At 44.7% G+C, this 22,494-nt stretch overlaps 1 protein-coding gene across 1 annotated transcript in view; it reads left to right on the forward strand.

Moving 5' to 3' along the window:
• Positions 1–13,766, forward strand: part of ADAMTS10 (ADAM metallopeptidase with thrombospondin type 1 motif 10) — a 69,816-nt gene extending 56,050 nt beyond the window's left edge. The window contains exons 22-25 of the mRNA XM_081314438.1: positions 3,232–3,436; positions 7,916–8,092; positions 9,948–10,104; positions 11,698–13,766. Of these exons, the coding sequence (XP_081170564.1) occupies positions 3,232–3,436; positions 7,916–8,092; positions 9,948–10,104; positions 11,698–11,807 (649 nt within the window). The 3' untranslated portion in view covers positions 11,808–13,766. The remainder of the gene's footprint in view (positions 1–3,231; positions 3,437–7,915; positions 8,093–9,947; positions 10,105–11,697) is intronic.
• Positions 13,767–22,494: the final 8,728 nt, after the last annotated feature.

Here is a 22,494-nt window from a genome sequence, read left to right on the forward strand (position 1 = left end):
AATAAACTTAAATATGAGCTAGCAGTGTGCTGTAGCTGCCAAAAAAAAGCCAACACATTAACAGAGGTATAGAATCAAGATCATGTGAAGTGTTAATACCACTTTACAATGCCTTGGTAAGGCCACACTTGGAATACTGCATCCAGTTTTGGTCACCACGATGTAAAAAAGATGCTGAGATTCTAGAAAGAGCACAGAGAAGAGCGACAAAGATGATTAGGGGACTGGAATTGGGTATTTCCAGTTTAGTGAAGAGAAGGATGAGGGGGTGATGTGATAGCAGTGTTCCAGTATCTCAGGGGTTGCCATAAAGAAGAGGGAGTCAAGCTATTTTCCAAAGCACCTGAAGGCAGGACAAGAAGCAACGGATGGAAACTAATCAAGGAGAGAAGCAACCTAGAACTAAGAAGAAATTTTCTGACAGTTAGAACAATTAATCAGTGGAACAACCTGCCTCCAGAAGCTGTGAATGCTCCAACACTGGAAGTTTTTAAGAAGAGACTGGGCAGCCATTTGTCTGAAATGATATAGATTTCCTGCCTGAGCAGGGGATTGGACTAGATGACTTCCAAGGTCCCTTCCAACTTTATTATTATTATTATTATATGTTGAATTTGCATGTACAAAAAAGGAAGGGTCAAACAACAACCCAGAAAATGGGAAAAGGGCAAGTTGATTGGCCATCTATACCATACTAAGCCATTATTTGTTAACCATGGTTTATTGAATAAACCACAATAATCTAAATTCACACATATTTGGCTTTAAACTATAGTTTATAAATTACAGTGGCTGGGATCAAAGCAGAGACTTGAAACAGGATATTTAGATTACAGGTAGTGCTCAACTTACGACCACAATGGAGTCCAAAATTTCCATTGCTAACCAACTTCTGTCCCATTTTCTGATCTTTCTTGTCACAGTTGTTAAGTGAATCACTGCAGCTGTTAAGTGAATCTGGATTCCTCATTGATTTTTGCATGTTAGAAGGTCGCAAAAGGGGATTGCATGACTCCGGGGCACTGTAACCATCATAAATATGAGCCAGTTGCCAAGTGCCCGAATTTTGTTCGGGGGATGCCGTAATAGTCACAAATGTGAACAATAGTCCTAAGTCACTTTTTTCAGTGTTGTTGTAATTTGAACGGTCACTAAACAAACATTTGTAGGTCAAGGACTACAAGTACTTTACATACACATCTATGTTGCATTTGCATCTGAAGCATTGTGCACAGTTCAAATTGCTACATTTTAAAAAAGACGATATGAAGGAAAACGTGGAGAAATCCAAAAGGATCGAGGGGCTTGAAAAGCATGCCAGAAAAAACTAAAATGCTGTGGATTTTAGGGATGCTGAGAAAAACAAGAGAGGGCATGATTAAGGAATATAAAACAATGTGTGGTGTGGATAGGGAGGGGTTTTTCTCTCGCTATCACTCCAGGACTGAGGTTTATTCATTCCACTAAGCTGACTGGAAGGGCGTTTAGAATAAACCAGGGGTGTCAAACTCAATTTCATTGAGGGCCGCATCAGCATTGCAGTTGCCCTCAGGGGGCTGGGTGGGCAAGGCCAGGGTGGGCGTGGACTACTGGGTGGGCGTGGCTAGAGTGCATATGGTCTACTGGGTGGGCGTGGCCAGCTCTACATCGTTTGCATCAAGGGTGCCTATGGGGGCCTGGGCAGGAGTGGGACAGATCTGATGGTCTCTGGGCCAGGGCCAAGGCAGTGGGGGCCGTTCCCTCACTGTTTCCAGGATGGCTTTGCGGGCCACATGAAACCACTTCGCGGGCCGGATCCGGCCCCCGGGCCTTGTGTTTGACATGTCTGGAATAAACAAACCAAAGTTGTTATTCACACAATGCACTGGTCACCTATGGAATTCATTAGCACAAGATGTGGAGATGGCCAGTAATTTGAATAGTTTTAAAAGAAGCTTGGATAAATTCAAGGAGGACAGGTTCATCCAGATGTGTTAGCCCTGGAGTCAATGTTACCTGTGCACTGGGGATAAATTGCCTCCAAGCCTAATTGCAGGAGAATAGCATTTCTCCATGTCTTGTTTGTGAGCAGCCAGAGGAACTGGGAGAAATAAAATATCGATTCAAAGGGGCTAATAGAGGACTTAGGGATTATTCTCCCACGCACACACACACACACAGTGGTGGGATTCAAATATGCAAACCACCGGTTCTCTGTGTGGATGCGAACCGGCTGAATCTCACCACTGCCCCCCCCCATCCAGATAGCAAACACATCATTATGTAACAGAAGCACATAATGGTTCTCTCGCTCTCTCTTTCTCTTTGTGTGTGTGCTTGTGCATGCGTTTGTGTGTTTGTGCATGTGTGTTGGCATCCATCTTTTTCATTCTCCAGCCCCTAAAAAGGAGACCCAGAGACTATCAGTTCCTTCCCTACATCCTTTTCCTCTTATTTCTGAACTACAGAATAGATCATTAAGGGGGGGGGACTCCACTGTGTGCATTTGATATCCACATAAATCCATATAGACTCAGAGGACCCATATCTGCCTCTTACCTATTTCTGCAAAGTACGGGTAGTCCTCAACTTACAACAGTTCATTTAGTGACTGTTCAAACTTACAATGGCACTGAAAAAAGTGACTTACAGCCGTTTTTCACCCTTAGGACAGTTGCAGCTTCCCCGTGGTCATGTGATCAAAATTCGGGCACTTGGAAACTGGCATGTATTTATGACAGTTGCAGTGTCCCGGGGTGACGTGATTACCCTTTGCATCCTTCTGACAAGCAGTCAATGGGAAAGCCAGATTCACTTAACAACCATGTTAATAACTTAACAACTACAGTGATTCACTTAACAACTGTGGCAAGGAAGATGATAAAATGGAGCAAAACTCACTTAGCAAATATCTCACTTCGCAACAGAAACTTTTGGCTCTGTTGCGGTCATACGTAGATTGTACCAAGTGAATCTGGAGACAAGGATATGTTGTGTACCCTTACAGTGAGAAGAATCCATTACATCAGATAGTCAGGGAAATTAAATGAATTAAATGAAGATTAGATTATTTAAAGCTGAATTTAAGGCTGTGGAAGATAGCTGGTCAGGTCAATTAATACATTTTTTTTGGAGTGCCCATCACATACCATCTCCCGTTACATTATCTAAAAGTGCAATGAGTTTCAAATTTAGGCGGGATTAATTTTAACGAAGCCCTTATTTTGCTTTCTGTTTCCCATTCTCAACTAGTTGGGTGGTCGGGAACTGGTCCGAATGCAGTCGCAGCTGTAATCAGGGAGTGCGGACCCGAAGCGTGATCTGTCAGCGCAAAATCTCCACTACAGAGGAGAAAACTCTGGATGATTCCTCTTGCAACCTGCCACGGCCTCATGTGCTGGAACCCTGTAATAATCACACCTGTCCTCCAGAATGGGTAGCCCTCGATTGGTCTGAGGTAATGGCCCTCCTCTTCCTCATCCTCTTATCTTCCAATTTTATTCGTTCAGTCATCAGTCAGTCCATCTGTCAATCAATTTAGCTTTTCTCTACGTTTCTGCTCAATGGCAGCTTACAGAAATAAAAAGTAGAACACGAAAGAGAAAAACTGAATGCTATTAATACTAAGGGAAGTAACAAAAGCCTGGAATAAGGGCTGCATCTTCACAAATACCCAATAGGCAGCAAGTGTAGGGAGTTACTGTCAGGTAATCCTTGACTTACAACCATTTGTTTATGACCGCTCAAAGTTACAACAGCACTGAAAAAAGTAACCGATGGCCAGTTTTCACACTAATGAGGGTTGCAGCATCCTCATGGTCACATGACCAAGATTTGGTTGCTTGGCGACGGGTATGTATTTATGACAATTGCAATGTCCCGGGGAATCATGTGATCACCATTCCCAGTGGCTTCTGACCAGCAAAGTCAATGGAGGAAGCCAGTTTTGCTTAACAACCAAATGATTCACTTAACAACTGCAGTGATTCGGCTAACAGCTATGGCAAAAAAAAGGGTGTAAAAGGAGGCACAACTCACTTAAGAACTGTCTTGCTTATGTTCTGTACCAGCCTACTACCGGCCCTGCAGAAAAGGCAGGGACAACCCCTTTACAAACGGCAAGAGGCTGGAACTAAGCCTGCCAAATTTATTAACGTAAAACAGCAAAACAAGACACGAACCATGAAACAGGAGCTATTCAAACGGTTGCCTTCAGCAAACCAGCCCTCCCACACATTCCCCTTTTAAACAGTTCAGGGCGTGGCTTCTCTCTGCCTCCTTCCGAGGTGCCCCATTGCCTTCCTCTGTTTACTCCTGATTGACTGCCTCCTGCATCGGGCGTCCTTGAACAGGGCCAGCTGTGGGTCATCTTCATCCACGCTGTCAGGCTCACACAGCTGGGTCTGCGTCGTGACCAGATGGGAGGGGCCTGGCTGAGGGCTCTGCGGAGCCTCAATACTATCCTCAGCAAGCTCTCCAACACCCCCCTCCTCCTCCTCTGAATCGTCCGACCCAACTGCCGAACCTACAGGCTGACCCTGAATCACAATAGCTTAGCAACAGAAATTTGGGGCTCAATTATCAGAGGTCAAGGACTACCTGACTTTTCCTAAGGGAATGTTACACAGTTTGGGAGCAGTGCAGAATCCTCTCCCATGTGGGCCAGAAAGATGGTTCCTAGAGAGCAGAAAAGCCTCTTCAGTTGAACAGGTTCGTGACAAGGGAATTCTGTCTCTTGGATAGTCACTCCTAAGCACTTTAGGACTTTAAAGGTCGAGAGATCATGCCAGACAAATCTTATTGTATTCTTTGACCAGGTGACAAAATTAGTAGACCAGAGGCATTTGATAAAGTAGACCACAACCTACTACTTGATAAGATAGGAAAATGTGGGTTAGATAGCATCACCCGCAGATGAATTTGTAGCTGGCTGACCGGCCGTACTCAGCATGTGGTCCTCAATGGAACTGCATCTACATGGAGGGAAATGTGTAGTGGGGTGCCCCAGAGCTCTGTTCTAGGCCCAGTACTCTTCCACATCTTCATCAGTGACCTGGATGAGGGGATAGATAGAGAACTCATCAAATTTGCAGACGACACCAAAATAGGCTTAAGATACAGAAGGAGCTTGACAGACTTGAACATTGGGCGCTATCTAACAAAATGAAATTCAGTGGTGTAAAAAAGATGTTGAGACTCTAGAAAGAGTACAGAGAAGAGCAACAAAGATGATCAGGGGACTGGAGGCTAAAACAAGGAATGGTTGCTGGAATTGGGTATATCCAGTTTAATGAAGAGAAGGATGAGGGGGGACAGAATAGCAGTGTTCCAATATCTCAGGGGTTGCCATAAAGAAGAGGGAGTCAAGCTATTCTCCGAAGCACCTGAGGGCAGGACAAGAAGCAACAGATGGAAACTAGTCAAGGAGAGAAGCAACCTAGAACTAAGGAGAAACTTCCTGACAGTTAGAACAATTAACCAGTGGAATAACCTGCCTCCAGAAGTTGTGAATGCTCCAACACTGGAAGTTTTTAAGAAGAGATTGGACAACCATTTGTCTGAAATGGTATAGGTTTCCTGCCTGAGCAGGGGGTTGGACTAGATGACCTCCAAGGTCCCTTCCAACTTTATTGTTGTTGTTGTTCCCTTCAGTTGTGCCCCCTAATTGACAACCAGGAGAGAATTCCAGTGCAGGTAGTCCTCGACTTACAACCACAATTGGAACCAGAATCTCCAGTGCTAGGCAAGGCAGTTTGTTAAGTGGGTTGTGCCTGATTTTACAGCCTTTTTTGCCAAAGTTCTACAGTGAATCACTGCAGCTGTTAAATGAATCTGGCTTCCCCCATTGATTTTGCTTTTCGGAAGCTGACTGGAAAAGATGCAAATGGTGATCACGTGACCCTGGGATACACAACTGTTGTAAAATTATGTGCTCAAATTTTGATCCCGTGACCATGGGGATTGCAACGATGGTCATAAATGCAGACTGATCATAAGTCACTTTTCTCAGTGCTGTTGTAACTGCAGGTGGTTGGTAAATAAATGGTTGTAAGTCAAGGACTACTTGCACTAGGCATTCTAATATATCTGTACCTTGTAGTGGCTAACTGCCCCACGTTTCTTAACCTTAGAACCCTTAAGAGGTGTAGAGCAACTCATTCCTTCAGTCAGCATACTTAAAACTGCTAAGACCGAAAAACACTGGTCTTGTTTTGTGCACTAACAGTTCCTGGACATATTTCAAGGGCAGTTCTATCTTGCACACTAGACTAGTTAGGATGAGAAGAAGCTAGGCTACTGAGATCTGATCATCTCAGGAATAGCTTCCAGCTATTTTATTTATTTATTTATTTATTTATTTATTTATTTATTTATTTATTTATTTATTTATTTATTTATTTATTTGTTTGTTTGTTTATTTATTTATTTATTTATTTATTTATAAAAATTTTATACCGCCCTTCTCCCGAAGGACTCAGGGCGGTGTACAGGGCAATAAATATTAAAAAGCAAAGTACAAAAGTTAAAAAACAATTAAATAATTTATGCCCGATCTATACAATAGTTAAAACCATATTAAAAACCCAACCCCAAACCCATCAGACCAGGCCGGATTGCTCAAATAAATAAGTTTTTAGATCCCGCCGGAAGGAGCGAAGGTCGGGGGCCATCCGGAGCTCAACTGGCAAGCGGTTCCACAGGTCTGGCGCGCCCACAGAGAACGCCCTCCCCCTGGGGGCCACCAGTCGACATTCTCTGATCGGAGGCACCCTGAGGAGGCCCTCTCTGTGGGAGCGCACTGGACGGAGGGAAGTTGACGCCGGCCACAGGTGCTGCCGTAGGTAATCCGGACCCAAGCCATGTAGGGCTTTGTAGGTCATTACCAGCACCTTGAATCTCACCCGGAGGGCAACCGGCAGCCAATGCAGCTCGCGGAGCAAAGGTGTAACATGGGAGTATCGGGAGACTCCCAACACAACTCGCGCGGCTGCATTCTGCACCAGTTGGAGCCTCCGAGTGGTCCTCAAGGGCAGCCCCATGTAGAGAGCGTTGCAGTAGTCCAAACGAGAGGTCACGAGCGCATGAGTGACCGTGCGCAAGGCCTCCCGGTCTAGATAGGGCCGCAACTGGCGCACCAGGCGAACCTGGGCGAAGGCCCCCCTAGTCACATTTGCTATATGGTCTTCTAATAATTATTTGAGCCTAATGGCAAACACCGTGGTTACCATCCATAATAGCTAAGGTGCTTTGGATTGAAGTAGATGCTGTACATAAGACAATGGTTCTCAACCTGTGGTCCACGGTTGGAGGGGAGGGCAATGTCATCACAGAGGGTCCATGAAGTCTTGAAGAAGTGTTATGATTTAAATCTTAAGTCTTGGGGGTCAGTGAGCATGGTCTGTGGCCACAAAAGGTATTTAAAGTGGGTCCATGGTGAAGAAAAGGTTGAGAACCACTGACATAAGATATTTGACCAAAATTGTGTTGACCCTTGTTCAAGTCCATACAGTTCTTCAGATGACTTTGGCCCAACCATTCTGTCTCCCAGCCCAAATTATCTCAGAGGGTTGTTGCGAAGAGGAGGAGGGAGAAATTGTACATTACTTTGAGGTCTTGGAAGACACACAAGCTATAAATCTAATGAATAAATAATAAATAACTTCCAGGAAAGCCTCTGAGTTGTCCTCAAGTGCCATGTGTATTAGATGTTAGGTTCATGTCTACCCCTGTTTGTGTTATAAAATAATTTTGCTGGCTCCAGCAGGAAACAAACAATGTGTTAGATTCCACTTTCTGCCAAACTTGGTGTAAAGTCACAACATCCACACCCAAGACAATTTAAGTGATTTATTTTCCACTACTCCAGAGGTTGTAAAACAGCATGGGAAATGCAACAAATCACAACCAGTAAATGCATTTTTCCTTCCTTGTGTAGTGCACTCCAAATTGTGGACCTGGTTTCCGTCATCGTGTTGTCCTTTGCAAAAGTGGTGACCATCGTGCCACACTGTCTACCTCCCAGTGTCGTGAAAGCTCTAGACCCCCAAACACCATAAGATGTAGTCTTCGGCGCTGTCCACCCCCGCGGTGGGTCACTGGTGAATGGGGAGAGGTACACAAAGTTTATTTTTCTCCTACAGTTTTAAAGCATTAGTCAATAATTGCTCAAGAGGCATGTCTATGGAGATTCTCAGCCATCCAGGTCATGGTTGTCCCAAAGGTGCTTTTTCACGAGGCAACTGGGCTTTCTATTTTTCTCTTTGAAGTTGTTTTGCTTCTCATCCAAGAAGCTTCTTCAGCTCTGACTGGATGGTGGGGAACGGAAGGATTTATACTCCTGTGTTGTATCTCCGGTCTACAACACAGTCCTTTCAACAGTTCCAAGAAGGCTCCACACCCAATTGCACCACTCAGGTGACCCCAACGACACAGACAAACCTCCCGGTGGCCTCAATGACTCTCTCAAAGAATGCAAATGACCAGCTGTCTGCAAGGAGTATAAATCTTTCCATTCCAGTCAGAGCTGAAGAAGCTTCTGGGATGAGAAGCGAAACGTCTTCAAAAAGAAAGGAAAAAAGTCCCGTTGCCTCATGGAAAAGCACCTTTGGAACGTTCAAGAGGCATAAGTACCTTGGGGAGCACCTGCGGCCGGCGTCAACTTCCCTCCGCCCAGTGCGCTCCCACAGAGAGGGCCTCAGGGTGCCACCGGTCAAAGAATGTCAACTGGTGGCCCCCAGGGGGAGGGCGTTCTCTGTGGGCGCGCCGGATTTATGGAACCATCTTCCGGTCGAGCTCCGGATGGCGCCTGACCTCCGCTCCTTCCGGCGCGATCTCAAAACCTACCTTTTTGAACAAGCTGGCCTGGCCTGATGGGATGGGGTTGGGTTTTATTAATCTGTTTTAATCTATTTTTTAATGTGTTCTAACTTATTCATGGGCATTTGTTTAATCGTTTTTAATTTTTGTATCTTGTTTTTTAATATGTATTGCCCTGTTCACCGCCCTGAGTCCTTCGGGAGAAGGGCGGTATACAAATAAAATTAATAATAATAATAATAAGTACAGCATGCTGGGGACCCTGAATCCAAGACAGTAAGCCGGGAGAAGTAGCTATCAAAAGCTGATCTGCCACACTGATTGGTTTTAATATAAGATGATATCCTTTGAGGTCCATTTTTGTCAAACGTAACTGAAGAACAGTTATGTATTCAGGTAAACAAGTCAAGGCAAGTTCACCAAATCAGCCTTTTATGCATCCAGAGATTAATAATGTCTGAATCGGAAGGGCCAGGGAGAGGGAGGGTGATGAAAGTGTTAAGGACTCAGCTGATCTAAAGCTCATTTGCCATACTGATCGATTTTAATCTAAGATGAAATCCTTTGAGATCCATTTTTCCCCCTCAAAAGTAACTGAATTAGCTCAGAACTAACCCTTCCATTCCCCACCACCACCATCCAGTCAGAACTGATGAAGCTTCTTGGATGAGAAGCAAAAGGTCTTCTTCCTCAAGGAAATACTGTAACATAGTCCAGTTGCCTTTTGGGGGTGGGGGGAAAGCCCCTTTGAGACAACCATGACCTGGATGACTGAGAATCTCCACAGACACACATTTGCAATGTTGTGAAGGTTGAGAAACACTGCTCAAGGCACAGCAAAAGGCTGTGCTTCAAACTCAAGTTAATAGATCTGTTATTTTGGTTTAGCCCGATTTCTGCAGTTCGAAAGCACGTAAAAATGCAAGTAGAAAAATAGGGACCACTACGGTGGGAAGGTAACAGCGTTCCGTGCGCCTTTGGCGTCTAGTCATGCCGGCCACATGACCACGGAGACGTCCTCAGACAAGCGCTGGCTCTTCGGCTTTGAAACGGAGATGAGCACCGGCCCCTATAGTCGGAAACGACTAGCACGCATGTGCGGGGGAACCTTTACCTTTACCTTACTTGCATCTACCTTATCTTTCCTGCAGTGCTCTGGGCAGTGCAGTTTTGGCCAGCAAAGGCGTTCTGTCCAGTGCATGACCTACACAGGACAACCATCCAGTGAATGTGTGGAAGCCCTGAAGCCCTCAGCCATGCAACAGTGTGAAAGCAAGTGTGATTCTGGACTGACAGAAAACCCTGAAGGTACCCTATATGTCATGGAATGATTTGCAAGTGGAGCAAAGAACTTACCCTTTGAAATGGCTGAATGGCTCAAGTCTGTTGTTCGGATTCTGGACTGCAATGTGGCTCAGAAGCCTGAAACCACAGACCGCCAAATGTGGATTTGGCCTGGGGAACTGTTGGCGAAGGGAACGCGTAGTGGGAGATCTACCAAGCAGTTCCCAAAAATCCAGCCATGTTGGGGATCTTTTTTTAACCACAGAGCATTACAGTGAGATGAAGGCTTTTTTTGCATACCAAAAGCACACTTCAATTTAGAGGTGTCCAACCTTGGCAACTTTAAGACATGTGGACTTCAGCTCCCAGAATTCCCCAGCCAGCATGGATTCTGGGAGTTTACGTTTACACAACATAAGCTGCCAAGGTTAGATACCCCTGCTTTAGTTGTTGGGTTCGCCTCCCCACCCCAGGCCCCACCCCAGGATTTAAGGGCTGCAGGAATGGAGGCGCTGTGTGTGTGTGTGTGTGTGTGTGTGTGACATGATGATATTATCAGACAAAGGAGAGTTAGAATATTTGGCCTTTTTCATTTTCTGAGGCACAGAGTTTCAGGTAATATAAGTAGTATCATATAAGTAGCATCCGAAGCATCTAAAAGCCAGTAATAAAAGGGCATTGGAGGACCATGGGTGATTCATCCTTGATGTGCAGTTTAGCATTCTATCTGAACTTTGCCCTTATGGTTCAGTCACCAAGCTATGATTAAACTATACTCAAGTTTAGCATGTTATATGGACACCAATGATTAGTTTTGTGGAGTTCTTGATGCTGTTAAAGCTTGGTTGTTTACTTGCAGGCCTTTCATTACCCATCTAGGTAACATCATCAGTGTGAGGGATTGTGGAGTTTGTGCCTCTTTATATATTGCAGCTTGCCCTGCAGTTTTGTTAGGGTGTGGTTTCTTCCTTGGTGGATCCTTGATTAATATATCATCTTCTGGCTTATTGTTTATCTGGTTTTAGTCCCTGCTTATCTGTACGTTGACTGCTGTTCTGATCTTTTCGTTTCCTTCCTAGACTTTTTAGTATCCCTTTTGAATGGTGTGTAAACGTGGTGTATCTCTATAAGATAAAAGAGTAGAACACCAGACAAACAATCAGGCAGAAAATAATACTCTAAACAAGGAACCACCAAGGAGGAAACCACACCCCACCACAACTGGCAGAGCAAGTAACTACAGTGGTGCTTAAAAGTTTGTGAAACTCTGTGAATTTTCAAAATCCCTGCATAAATATTAATTAAAATGTGTTCTTTTCTACCCAAGTACTAAAACTAGATAAAAGAGCCCAATTAAATACGTTAGAAACATTATATTTGCTCATTTATTGAGGAAAATTATCCAGCTACATATATAAAGAGACAGCAATTCCCACTCTCACTCACACTGATGAAATCATCTTGTTGGGTAATAAAATGTCTGCAAGCAAACAACCACAGAAAGCACCCAGGACTCCACAGTTCAACCCCGTGCTACAAATATTCTCTTCTATCAGAATGACTCATTCATTGTTTCTCTCTGTCTCTCTCTTTCCTTCTCTCCCTTTTCTTCTCCAGAATGCAAAGATGTCAACAAGGTTGCCTATTGCCCTTTGGTGCTGAAAGCTAAGTTCTGTAGTCGGTCATACTTCCGACAGATGTGTTGCAAAACCTGCCAGGGCCATTAAACGGATATGTGTCCATTCGGAACTGCAGGAAAACTGGAAAGGGCCAGGAGGGGGAGGAGTCAGCTGCACCCTTTCCCCACCTCCACCTGCTCTTTCCCCCAAGATCATCGGTGAAAAAGCCAGCCCCGTAGGCTTTGGTGCTTCCAGAAGCCAAAGAAAATATCTATCTTCCCCATTGGTTGAGGACCGCTATTAAACCACTGCTGAAACGTGCACTGAGGCAGACAGTGGCAAATCAGGCTAGGATGTACTACACAGAGGCAGGAAGGAGTCAGAATGGGTGGGGGAGCACATTTAAGCGCATTACTTGAAATGCTAAACATTTGTATTTATTTTATTACACAGCTGGGTACCATGATTGCTGGCCAACTGCACTATCGTAACTATAAACCCCCCACTGCCTAACAGGGAAGGAAATTCAAGTCAACCAGCACCTCATCTACATGTTTTAGATTTTGCCCCCAAAAGCAGTGCCTGAAATTTCCTCATATGTAGCGCTGCCTTACAGGCAAGCCTTTGGCAGGGTTACAGATTAAGGTAGATAAAAAAACCGAAGAGAGAAGTGGATGGAATCACAAACCGATAACCAAATGGCAGGGGAAAATGTTTCTCAGCCTTGGGAACTTGTAAGATGCCTGGACTTCAATTCCCAGAATTCTCCAGCCAGCATGCAATCCCAGTACTTGGCTGGCTGGCATGGCCAGCTGGAGAATTCTGGGCGTTGAAGTCCGCACGCCTTCAAATTCCCAAGGTTGAAAAATCCTGTAGAACAGAAATCATTGATATTTTTTCTTCTACATAACACAAGAAATCCCATAAAATCCACTTGGTTTGTGAGTTTGATCTTGTTTTAGCTTTGTAAAAGAAGGGGGAAAAACAAACGAATGACCTCCGAGGTCTCTTCCAACTCTTGTTATTCTGTATTCCCAATTTCCTTACGTGCATTGGAACGTGCGCGAGGAATTCTAGTGTTTGTTTTTTTTTCAAATATAAAAAGTTCAGTCGCCATCTTTTAATATCACAAAGTGAATTTTAGCAGCCAAATTACATATATGGGGAAAGGAAGATCCTACGGTAATTGTTCATCTGGTTTTTAATTTGTTTGCTAATACCTTGAATCTATGCCAAATGTAGATTTCTTTCTAAGGTGCACGTCTCAATGATATTTGTTGTGATTTTTCCATCCCCTTATCACTCACTTTAATCCCTAGCTTTGCAACTGAGAGTAACAATAATTGGTGCTATGATTTCATTGTAACATCACTTTAGCTTATTTTTATTCTAAGTAATAGGGTGGTCATTTTTTTTCTGCCACGGATTCAGATGTAACACTATTATCCATGGGTTTTTTTTTAAATTTTGTTTTAGTTGCAGGAATGGCTTCTTTATGTGACGTGGAGTGTGTATGTATGAAAGCCCTGTATGTTTTATTATGTTTTATTATTATTTGAAAAATGTTCAAGGCAAATACTGCTCAAATAGAATTCTGAGTCACATTCCACTTTAATTTCCAATTTTTTAAAAAAAAAATCATTTATAAACCATAGTTTCAAATGCTTTCATTCATCCACCTTTCCTCCCTATTATCAATCTTCCTACTATATATGGACATAAAATAAAATGCTTTTTTAAAAAAAGAAATAATATGTCATGTGCCGCTATATTGATTATGTTTGTGTAGTGTTTTGCCAATCCATTGTAGCATTTCCAAATACTACACAAATAGAATCATGATATACATAGAGCAGCAATCTTCATTTTTTAAAACTGTATACATGCAGATAATTATATATTGCTAGGATACATAAGACAAAATCAAAATAGACTGTAATTTTCAGTTTCTCTGATGCTTATTTTTATAATTCGGTCAATTTTATTTGACTCATTTTCTGTCTTTCATTTTTCTGTTATTTTTATTTGTAAACTTTACTACTTCCAAACAATGTTGAGGTTTTTTTAAAAAAAATACAGTAACATTTGATAAATTTCTTTGAACATCTACATTTGTTTGCAAATGTATAAAGTATAAAGTTTTGCAAGCAATTTCCCCTATTGCATTTTTCTATATTACTTTCCAGAGATGCATTCTGAATGAAATATTTTTCCAGTATTTTCGATGATCATCAAGCTGCATGGCTCAGAAAAAATACAGTTTTCACAACCGGGAATTAGCTCTTGAACTTCTTTTCCATCCCTAATCACGACTCGGATCGCGTGTGTGCAAATGTGTTTGTGTGTGCGTGCACGTTTTATCAATCCATACATCTGCACATTTTTAATTGTTGACCTTGTACTGAATGGTCTTAGGGGCAAAAAAAACCTCTTTAGATAATAATGAGTATTTATTAGATCACATATTTTAAAGATGGTAAGCCAGTCCTATAGCGTTGATTCTGCTGCAGGGAATTCCATCCTGCTTGCATCATGTATAGGTAGGTCCTCCCACTTATGACCATTGCAGTGTCACCCCAGTCACAACTGGCAACTGGCATGTATTTATGATGGTTGCAATTTCCTGGGGTCATGTGGTCGCCATTTGCAAACTTTCCCAGCCAGCTTCCAACAAGCAAAGTCAGTGAGGAAAGCCAGATTCACTTAACAAAGAAGCTTCTAAAATTGGGCCCAACTCACTAAGCAACTTCAACTTAGCGTGGAAGTTCCGGTCCCAAGTGTGGTCATAAATCAAGGACTACCTACCTGTATTCTAGGTGTAGAGATAGAAAAGCAGAAAGCTGCTTTAACCACTTCTCTCCTGTTTTAGAAATGCTTCCAGAGAGCATCCTGAAAGAGGAGGATTCAGATGAAAGCACAACAAAGGAAAGGGGGTTTACTTGTCCCTATACCTGCATCATCCATGAAAAGGAACCCATGGAAGTCTCTAGCATTCACCTGCTCATAATCTAAGGCAAGGGTCTTCAAACCTGGCCCTTTTATGAGTTGTGGACTTCAACTCCCAGAATTCCTCAGCCAGCCTGCCTGGCTGAGGAATTCTGGAAGTTGAAGTCCACAACTCATATAAGGGCCAAGTTTGAAGACTCCTGATCTAAGGAGGACAACCCTTAATGGGTCTCTTCTCTTTGTGTTGAAGTCAAACTCCCCTGACCCTAAGAATTAGCATAACAAATCACCCTGAGTTTGTACCTTCCAGATATGTTGGGAAAGCGGTTTATTGTGCAAGGCTTATGTGAAATTTCACCCATCTTGTTCTATTTGTTTTTGTCTCCCCCTTAGCATTTCACCTGAAGTTAAAAAAAAAAAATCCGGATCCAGTTCAAAGGTTAGATTGACTAGAAATGGGTAAAAAGACATATACATACACATCAAAATATTTTCAATTGTTATAAAAAAAAATTCTTCGACTTTTCAGAAGTGTTAACCTGCCTGAGGACAAATCTTTAATGTTCGGTTTGGGATTGCACTGCAATATAAGAAAATTGTTCCCGTTCTCAGGTCATTCCTGTACAAGCAAATATATACTACTCAAAAAAAATAAAGGGAACACAAGATAAGACATCCTACTATTAAATACAGTACATTGTGTTGTTTAAGTGTTGCCTTTATTTTTTTGAGCAGTATATATTCTCCCAATATACAGGTAGTTTTCGCTTACTGATGCCCTTGTTTAGTGACTGTTCAAAGTTACAACCGCTGGGGAAAAACAGCTTTGCACTAATCTTCACAATCACATCCGTTGCAGCGCCCTCCCCCCCCCCCCGCTTTGTGACCACCATTTGCGAGCTTCACAACTGACTAAAGTCAAGCAGAATTAATGGAAACGTGGAAGTGAAATTGCTAGTCGCAGTCATGTGATGTCTCACTTAACAACCACAGTGATTTGCTTAACGATGGAAACAAAAACGACACACTCTGGTGCAGTTACATGAAATTACATTTAGCCACCCCAGCACTTAGCAATTTTGCTGCCAATCCCAGTTATGCTCGGTACGTGAGGACTACCTGTAATCATTCTGCCTGATTCACAAGAGAGGTTTTAAATGAAATTTGTGATTTTATGTCTGCTCAAATAGGGAATTCTGTTCTGATGCTTGCAACAAAGTTTTTTGTAATTTCATATATAAATATACACAGATGTATTATTATAATTATTATAAAAATTGTTTAAAATCTTATTTCCAGGGCGAAAGCATTTGAAAGGCAAGAGAAATTACAGCATGAGTTTTATAATAAAGGGCTACCTACCAACCCAAGTTTGAGTTTATTTACTTATTCTGAATTCTGATTTCTAGAACCGCCCATCCATAGTGACTTTTAGGAATCCTTCATTCAACTGCGGAAAAGACAAACGTTACAATTTCCAAAACAGAAAAGGGCAGATTTGGAAAACTTCACTTAACACTAAGATGTAAGATTAAAATAAATATTAGGCTGTAGGGTTAAGGTTAAAGGGTCAAAGCAACTAACAAATAAATTACAGTAAAGGAAATATAGGGTTAAACATAGTGGCATCCAGATGGAGATCAAAATCTACAAGATGGCGGGCAAGTCATATTGTTCCAAGCTCCACCTCTTTTGTGCATTTTTTGACATCTCATACACGCAAAAAATGGGGTGGGATTTGGATTATAGTACTGTACCCACCCTCTTGTAGTAGTAATAATAATAATTTTTATTACAGATAAGAAACGTTTAAAAGACAATATATTACAATTATTGGTGTCATTGGACAGACAAAATGCCTAATTTTGCAGGCAGTATACTAAAATGTAGCTACATTTAAAGAAATGACTGTACTGATCTGATAACAGCAATTGTACATAGAAAAGCTCAATGTTTCCCAGGTATTTTATCAGGTGAGGTGTTATTTATTTATTTATTTATTTATTGATGGGATTTATATCCCGCCCTATCTCCCGAAGGACTCAGGGCGGCTAACAACAAAACATATAATAAGTACAGAAATCAAGATAAAAATAAAATTGAGAACATCAGTGCAATAAATTAAAATTAGAGAATTTAAAAAATAAATTAAAAATACTAAATATAAATTAATTAAAATGCCTGTCAGTCTAGGTCAGCCTGGTGGAACAGGAGTGTTTTGAGGCCGCGGCGAAAGGATTGGAGGTTTTGGGCCATCCGAAGGTCAGGGGGGAGCTGATTCCATAGGGCTGGCGCTCCCACAGAGAAGGCCCTCCCCCTGGGGGTCGCCAGCCGACATTGCCTAGCTGACGGTACCCTGAGGAGGCCTTCTCTGTGTGAGCGTACTGGACGATGGGAATTTGTTCCCGGCAGCAGATGGTCCTGCAAGTATCCCGGACCTAAGCCATGTAGGGCTTTAAAGGTAAGTACCAGCACCTTAAATCTCACCCGGAGGGCAACTGGTAGCCAATGCAGCTCACGCAGGAGGGGTGTAATATGGGAGTATCGGGGAGCTCCCATCACAACCCGTGCAGCTGCATTCTGCACCAGCTGAAGCCTCCGGGTGGTCTTCAAGGGCAGCCCCATGTAGAGAGCATTACAGTAGTCAATACGGGAGGTAACGAGTGCGTGGGTGACTGTACGTAGGGCATCTCGGTCCAAAAAGGGGCGCAATTGGTATATAAGACGAATCTGTGCAAATGCCCCCCTAGCCACGGCTCCAATATGATCTTCAAAACTGAGTCGTGAATCTAGGAGGACGCCCAGATTGCGTGCTCTATCAATGGGAGGTAACATCTCTCCTCCTATAGTCAGAGATGGAACCTCTTGGACTAAACGAGATGACGGTATGTACAGCCACTCAGTCTTGGCCGGGTTGAGTCGAAGCCTGTTTTCTCCCATCCAAATCTGTACCGCTTCCAGGCAACGGGACATCACATCGAGGGCATCACTGGGTTGGTTCGGGGTGGTTGGTTATGAAGTGGGTCCACGAGTCCTTATAGAAAGTACACTATAGGTAAGCCTTGACTTAGGACCACAATTGAGCCCCAAATTTTTGTTGCTAAGTGAGACACTTGTTAAGTGAGTTTTGCCCCATTTTATGACTTTTCTTACCACGGTTGTTAAGTGAACTGGCTCATATTTATAACTGTTTCACTGTCCTGGGGTCATGTGATCCCCTTTTGCAACTTTCTGATAAGAAAAATCTATGGGGATATGCAATGATTCACTTAACAGCTGCCTTGTTCAGGGTGACTCGCTCCCTACTGAACCAAGAGGTGAGGGAGGAACCCTTGCAGGGTCGAGCCGAGGAATTCGGTCAATATCTGTTGGATAAAATTGCTCAGATTCGAACCGGCCTGGACTCCAACTGGGCAGAGTTTTAAGAACAAGACATGGACAGTCTTGTCGACGTCATCTGGGAGGAATTTGATCCTGTGACTCCTAAGGAAGTGGACAGGATTATGAGGAAGTTGAGCTCCTCCACATGCTTACTGGACCCGTGCCCTTCCTGGCTAGCTTATGCGGCTCGAGAGGGGACACGAGGCTGGTTCCTGGCGGTCATCTCTGCTTCTCTGAGTGAGGGTCACTTCCCCACCGCCTTGAAGGAGGCGGTGGTGAGACCTCTCCTCAAGAAGCCGACGTTGGACCCATCCTCATTGAATAACTTTCGTCCAGTCTCCAATCTTCGCTTCCTTGCGAAGGTTGTTGAGAGCGTGGTGGCGCACCAACTTCCTCAGGTCCTGGATGAAGCGATTTATCTAGGCCCGTGCCAATCGGGCTTCAGGCCGGGCTACAGCACGGAGACGGCATTGGTCGCTCTGATGAATGATCTCTGGAGAGCCCGGGACAGGGGCCATTCCTCTGTCCTAGTCTTATTAGACCTTTCGGCGGCTTTCGATACCATCGACCATGGTATCTTGCTGTGGCGCCTCAGGGGACTGGGAGTGGGAGGCACGGTTCTGCGTTGGTTCTCCTCCTTTCTCCAGGGTCGCTTGCAGTCGGTGCTGGCAGGGGGACTGAGGTCGACCCCGAGGCCTCTCGTTTGCGGAGTCCCTCAGGGGTCGGTCCTCTCGCCTCTCCTGTTCAACATCTACATGAAACCGCTGGGGGAGATCATTCGTAGCTTTGGAGTAGGGTACCATCAGTATGCTGATGACACCCAGCTTTTCATCTCAACTCCAAACAGCATCAGTGATGCCCTCGACGTGATGTCCCGCTGCCTGAAAGCGGTCCGGGAATGGATGGGGAGGAACAGGCTTCAACTGAACCCGGACAAGACTGAATGGCTGTACGTACCGGCAAGCCAGGATACTCAGAGCATCCCACCCCTTAACATCGGGGATGAGTTACTACCCCCTGTTGATAGGGCCCGCAACCTGGGTGTCCTCCTAGACTCACAGCTTTCCCTGGAAGACCACATAGGAGCTGTGACCAAGGGGGCCTTCTCCCGGGTTCGACTGGTGCGCCAACTACGGCCTTATCTGGACCTGGATGCCTTACGTACAGTCACCCATGCCCTTGTGACCTCTCGCCTAGACTACTGTAACGCTCTCTACATGGGGCTGCCCTTGAGATCCACTCGGAAGCTTCAACTGGTGCAAAGTGCAGCGGCACGGACACTTTTGGGAGCCTCCCGATACTCCCATATCACACCTCTCCTCCGTGCGCTGCACTGGCTTCCGGTTGCCTTCCGAGTGAAGTTCAAGGTACTAACAATGACATACAAAGCCCTACATGGCATGGGTCCGGACTACCTACGGGAGCACCTTCTGCCAATGTCAACACCCCACCGCCCTGTGCGCTTCCACAGAGAGGGCCTCCTCAGGGTGCCACCGCTCAAGGAATGTCGGCTGGTGGCCCCCAGGGGGAGGGCATTCTCAGTGGGTGCGCCAGCCCTCTGGAACTGCTTACCAACTGAAATCCGGATGGCCCCCGACCTCCGCACCTTCCGGCGCGACTTAAAGACTTACCTGTTCCAGCAGTCCGGCCTGGCCTGATAGCTCTAATTGGGGTCCCAGTTTGTTTTGATTATTGTTTTTCAGTACTGTTTCATTATGTTTGCCTACCTTACTCTGTACACCGCCCCGAGTCCCTCGGGAGAAGGGCGGTTTATAAAAACAAATAAATGAAATAAATAAATAAAACTGTGACAAGAAAGGTCGTAAAGTTCGTTGAGAACTCACTTAACGACTGTCTTGCTTAGCAACCTAAATGTTGGGCTCAGTAAATATTTTGCTGATTTGGAAAGAGGAGGTTTTTTTGATTGCCCACCCTCTTGCAGATTCTCATATTCCCTAATAGGCACCCTACCTGGATGAATATTAAATAGTGTCCAGTTTTGGAACACATCCAGAAAGGGATCGTTATTGTGTACAGTAGTTTGGAAGCAAGCTAAGATTAATTAGTTGGATTATTAGCCTAGAGCAGTGATGGCAAATCTTTTAGAGACCGAGTGCCTAAACCGCAACCCAAAACCTTGGTGGAGCAGTGGGCTAATGCCTCCTTAAGTAACACCAGCTGCCTGCAATTAGTGCAGGTTCGCATCCCACCAGGCTCAAGGTTGACTCAGCCTTCCATCCTTCCGAGGTAGGTAAAATGAGGACCCAGATTGTTGGGGGCAATAAGCTGACTTTGTAAAAATGCCGCTTGGGGTGGGTGGGCAAAAGCCCTAATAAGCAGGTATATACATAGAATGAAGGCTATTGCTAAGCACATTGTACTTTAGATTGCAAGCCGCCCTGAGTCTTCGGAGAAGGGCGGGATATAAATGGGATTAAAACAAAAAAACAAAAAACCCACTTATTTATTGCAAAGTGCCAGGGCCACGTCAGCATTGTGGTGCCCTCTGGGAGGGCGGGGGTGTGGCCCACTGGGTGGGCGTGGCCAGGGTGGTCACAGCAGACTGGGTGGGTGTGGCGGCATGGCCATCTCGATGCTCTAACACCTCTACTTGAGCTTGCCAGCCGGCCATTTTGCCTGCTTTGTGGTGGGTGGGGTTGCTGCTCCGGGCAGTGGCAGCGGCGCCCTAAGGGACCTGTGCGAGCTGCTAGTGGCAGTGGACGTGCCCACAGAGAGGGCTCTGAGTGCCGCCTCTGGCACACATGCCATAGGTTCACCACCACTGGCCTAGAGAAAAGGTCATGAAAGCCATGATTGAAGGTTAGTTAACCTCTTGGTACAACATGTTTTCTTTCTCTTCAGACAACAGAGTTTGAACCTGTAGTGATATGTGCAAATGCCTTTGGGAGGTAGGAGGCAGAACCAGACACTGGACAACCATCATATAAAAGGTACCTTAGGAAGGGAGGTGTAAGAAGCAGTTCGGGAGGGCCCCTCTCATAAAGAAGGGGGTGAGAAGAGCTTTCAGACTTGCAAGGTTGATGCTTGCCCTTATAGGATCGGTCCTCTCGCCTCTCCTATTCAACATATACATGAAACCGCTAGGTGAGATCATTCGTGGTTTTGGAGTCAGGTATCACCAGTATGCTGATGATACCCAGCTTTTTATTTCGACCCCAAACCACCTCAGTGATGCCCTTGATGTGATGTCCCGTTGCCTGGAAGCAGTTCGGGTCTGGATGGGGAAGAACAAGCTTCAACTCAACCCTGACAAGACTGAGTGGCTGTACGTACCGGCATCTCGGGATATTCAGAACATTCCATCTCTTTCTATAGGGGGTAAGTTATTACCCCCCACAGATAGGGCTCGCAACTTGGGAGTCCTCCTAGATTCACAGCTTTCCTTGGAAGACCACATAACAGCTGTGACTAGGGGAGCCTTTGCCCAGGTTCGCCTGGTGCGCCAATTACGGCCCTATCTAGACCGAGATGCCCTACGTACGGTCACTCATGCACTCGTGACCTCTCGTTTAGACTACTGCAATGCTCTTTACATGGGGCTGCCCTTGAGGACCACTCGGAGGCTCCAACTGGTACAGAATGCAGCCGCGAGAGTTGTGTTGGGAGTCTCCCGATACTCCCATGTTACACCTCTACTCCGTGAGCTGCATTGGCTCCCAGTTGTCCTCCGGGTAAGATTCAAGGTGCTGGTAATGGTTTTCAAAGCCCTACATGGCATGGGTCCGGAGTACCTTGGGAAGCACCTGCTGCCAGCGTCAACGTCCCTCCGTCCAGTGCGCTCCCACAGAGAGGGCCTCCTAAGGGTTCCACCGTTCGAAGAATGCCGTCTGGTGACTCCCAGAGGGAGGGCGTTCTCTGTGGGCGCGCCTGACCTATGGAACCGTTTACCGGTCGAGCTCCGGATGGCTCCCGACCTTCGCTCCTTCCGACGCGACCTAAAAACACATCTGTTTAAGCAATCTGGTCTGGTCTGACGAGTTCGGTTGTAATTATTGTTTTAAGGTAACTATCTTCTACATTTAGGCAAAACTAGGGTTTAATTTGTTTTCAATATCTGTATTTGTGCATTCTATTATTTATATCACTGTTCACCGCCCTGAGTCCTTAGGGAGAAGGGCGGTATACAAATCAAATAAATAAATAAATAAAATAAATAGATAGATAGTCCAGCAAAGAAGCACAAACAACAAATTCCAGCTCGAACTTTATTGTAAACCTACATTAACAGAATCTTGCAAGAGAATGGATGCAATTCAGGGGGGTGGAGGGGGAGGAATCTTGTATTACAAAATAATTGCATTGAAATGTCCAGATACTTTTATGCACTGCTTTCATGCAGGGCTTTTCAACCAGTGGTACGGGTACCACCTGTGGTACACTGGCACCTGGCAGGTGGTACGCGACTATCCTAGAGAAGTGGTAGTGGGGGAGGGGAATGGGCTGAACC

Source organism: Vipera berus, assembly GCF_964194415.1.
Source record: "Vipera berus genome assembly, chromosome: 1".
Taxonomy (NCBI): Eukaryota; Metazoa; Chordata; class Lepidosauria; order Squamata; family Viperidae; genus Vipera; species Vipera berus.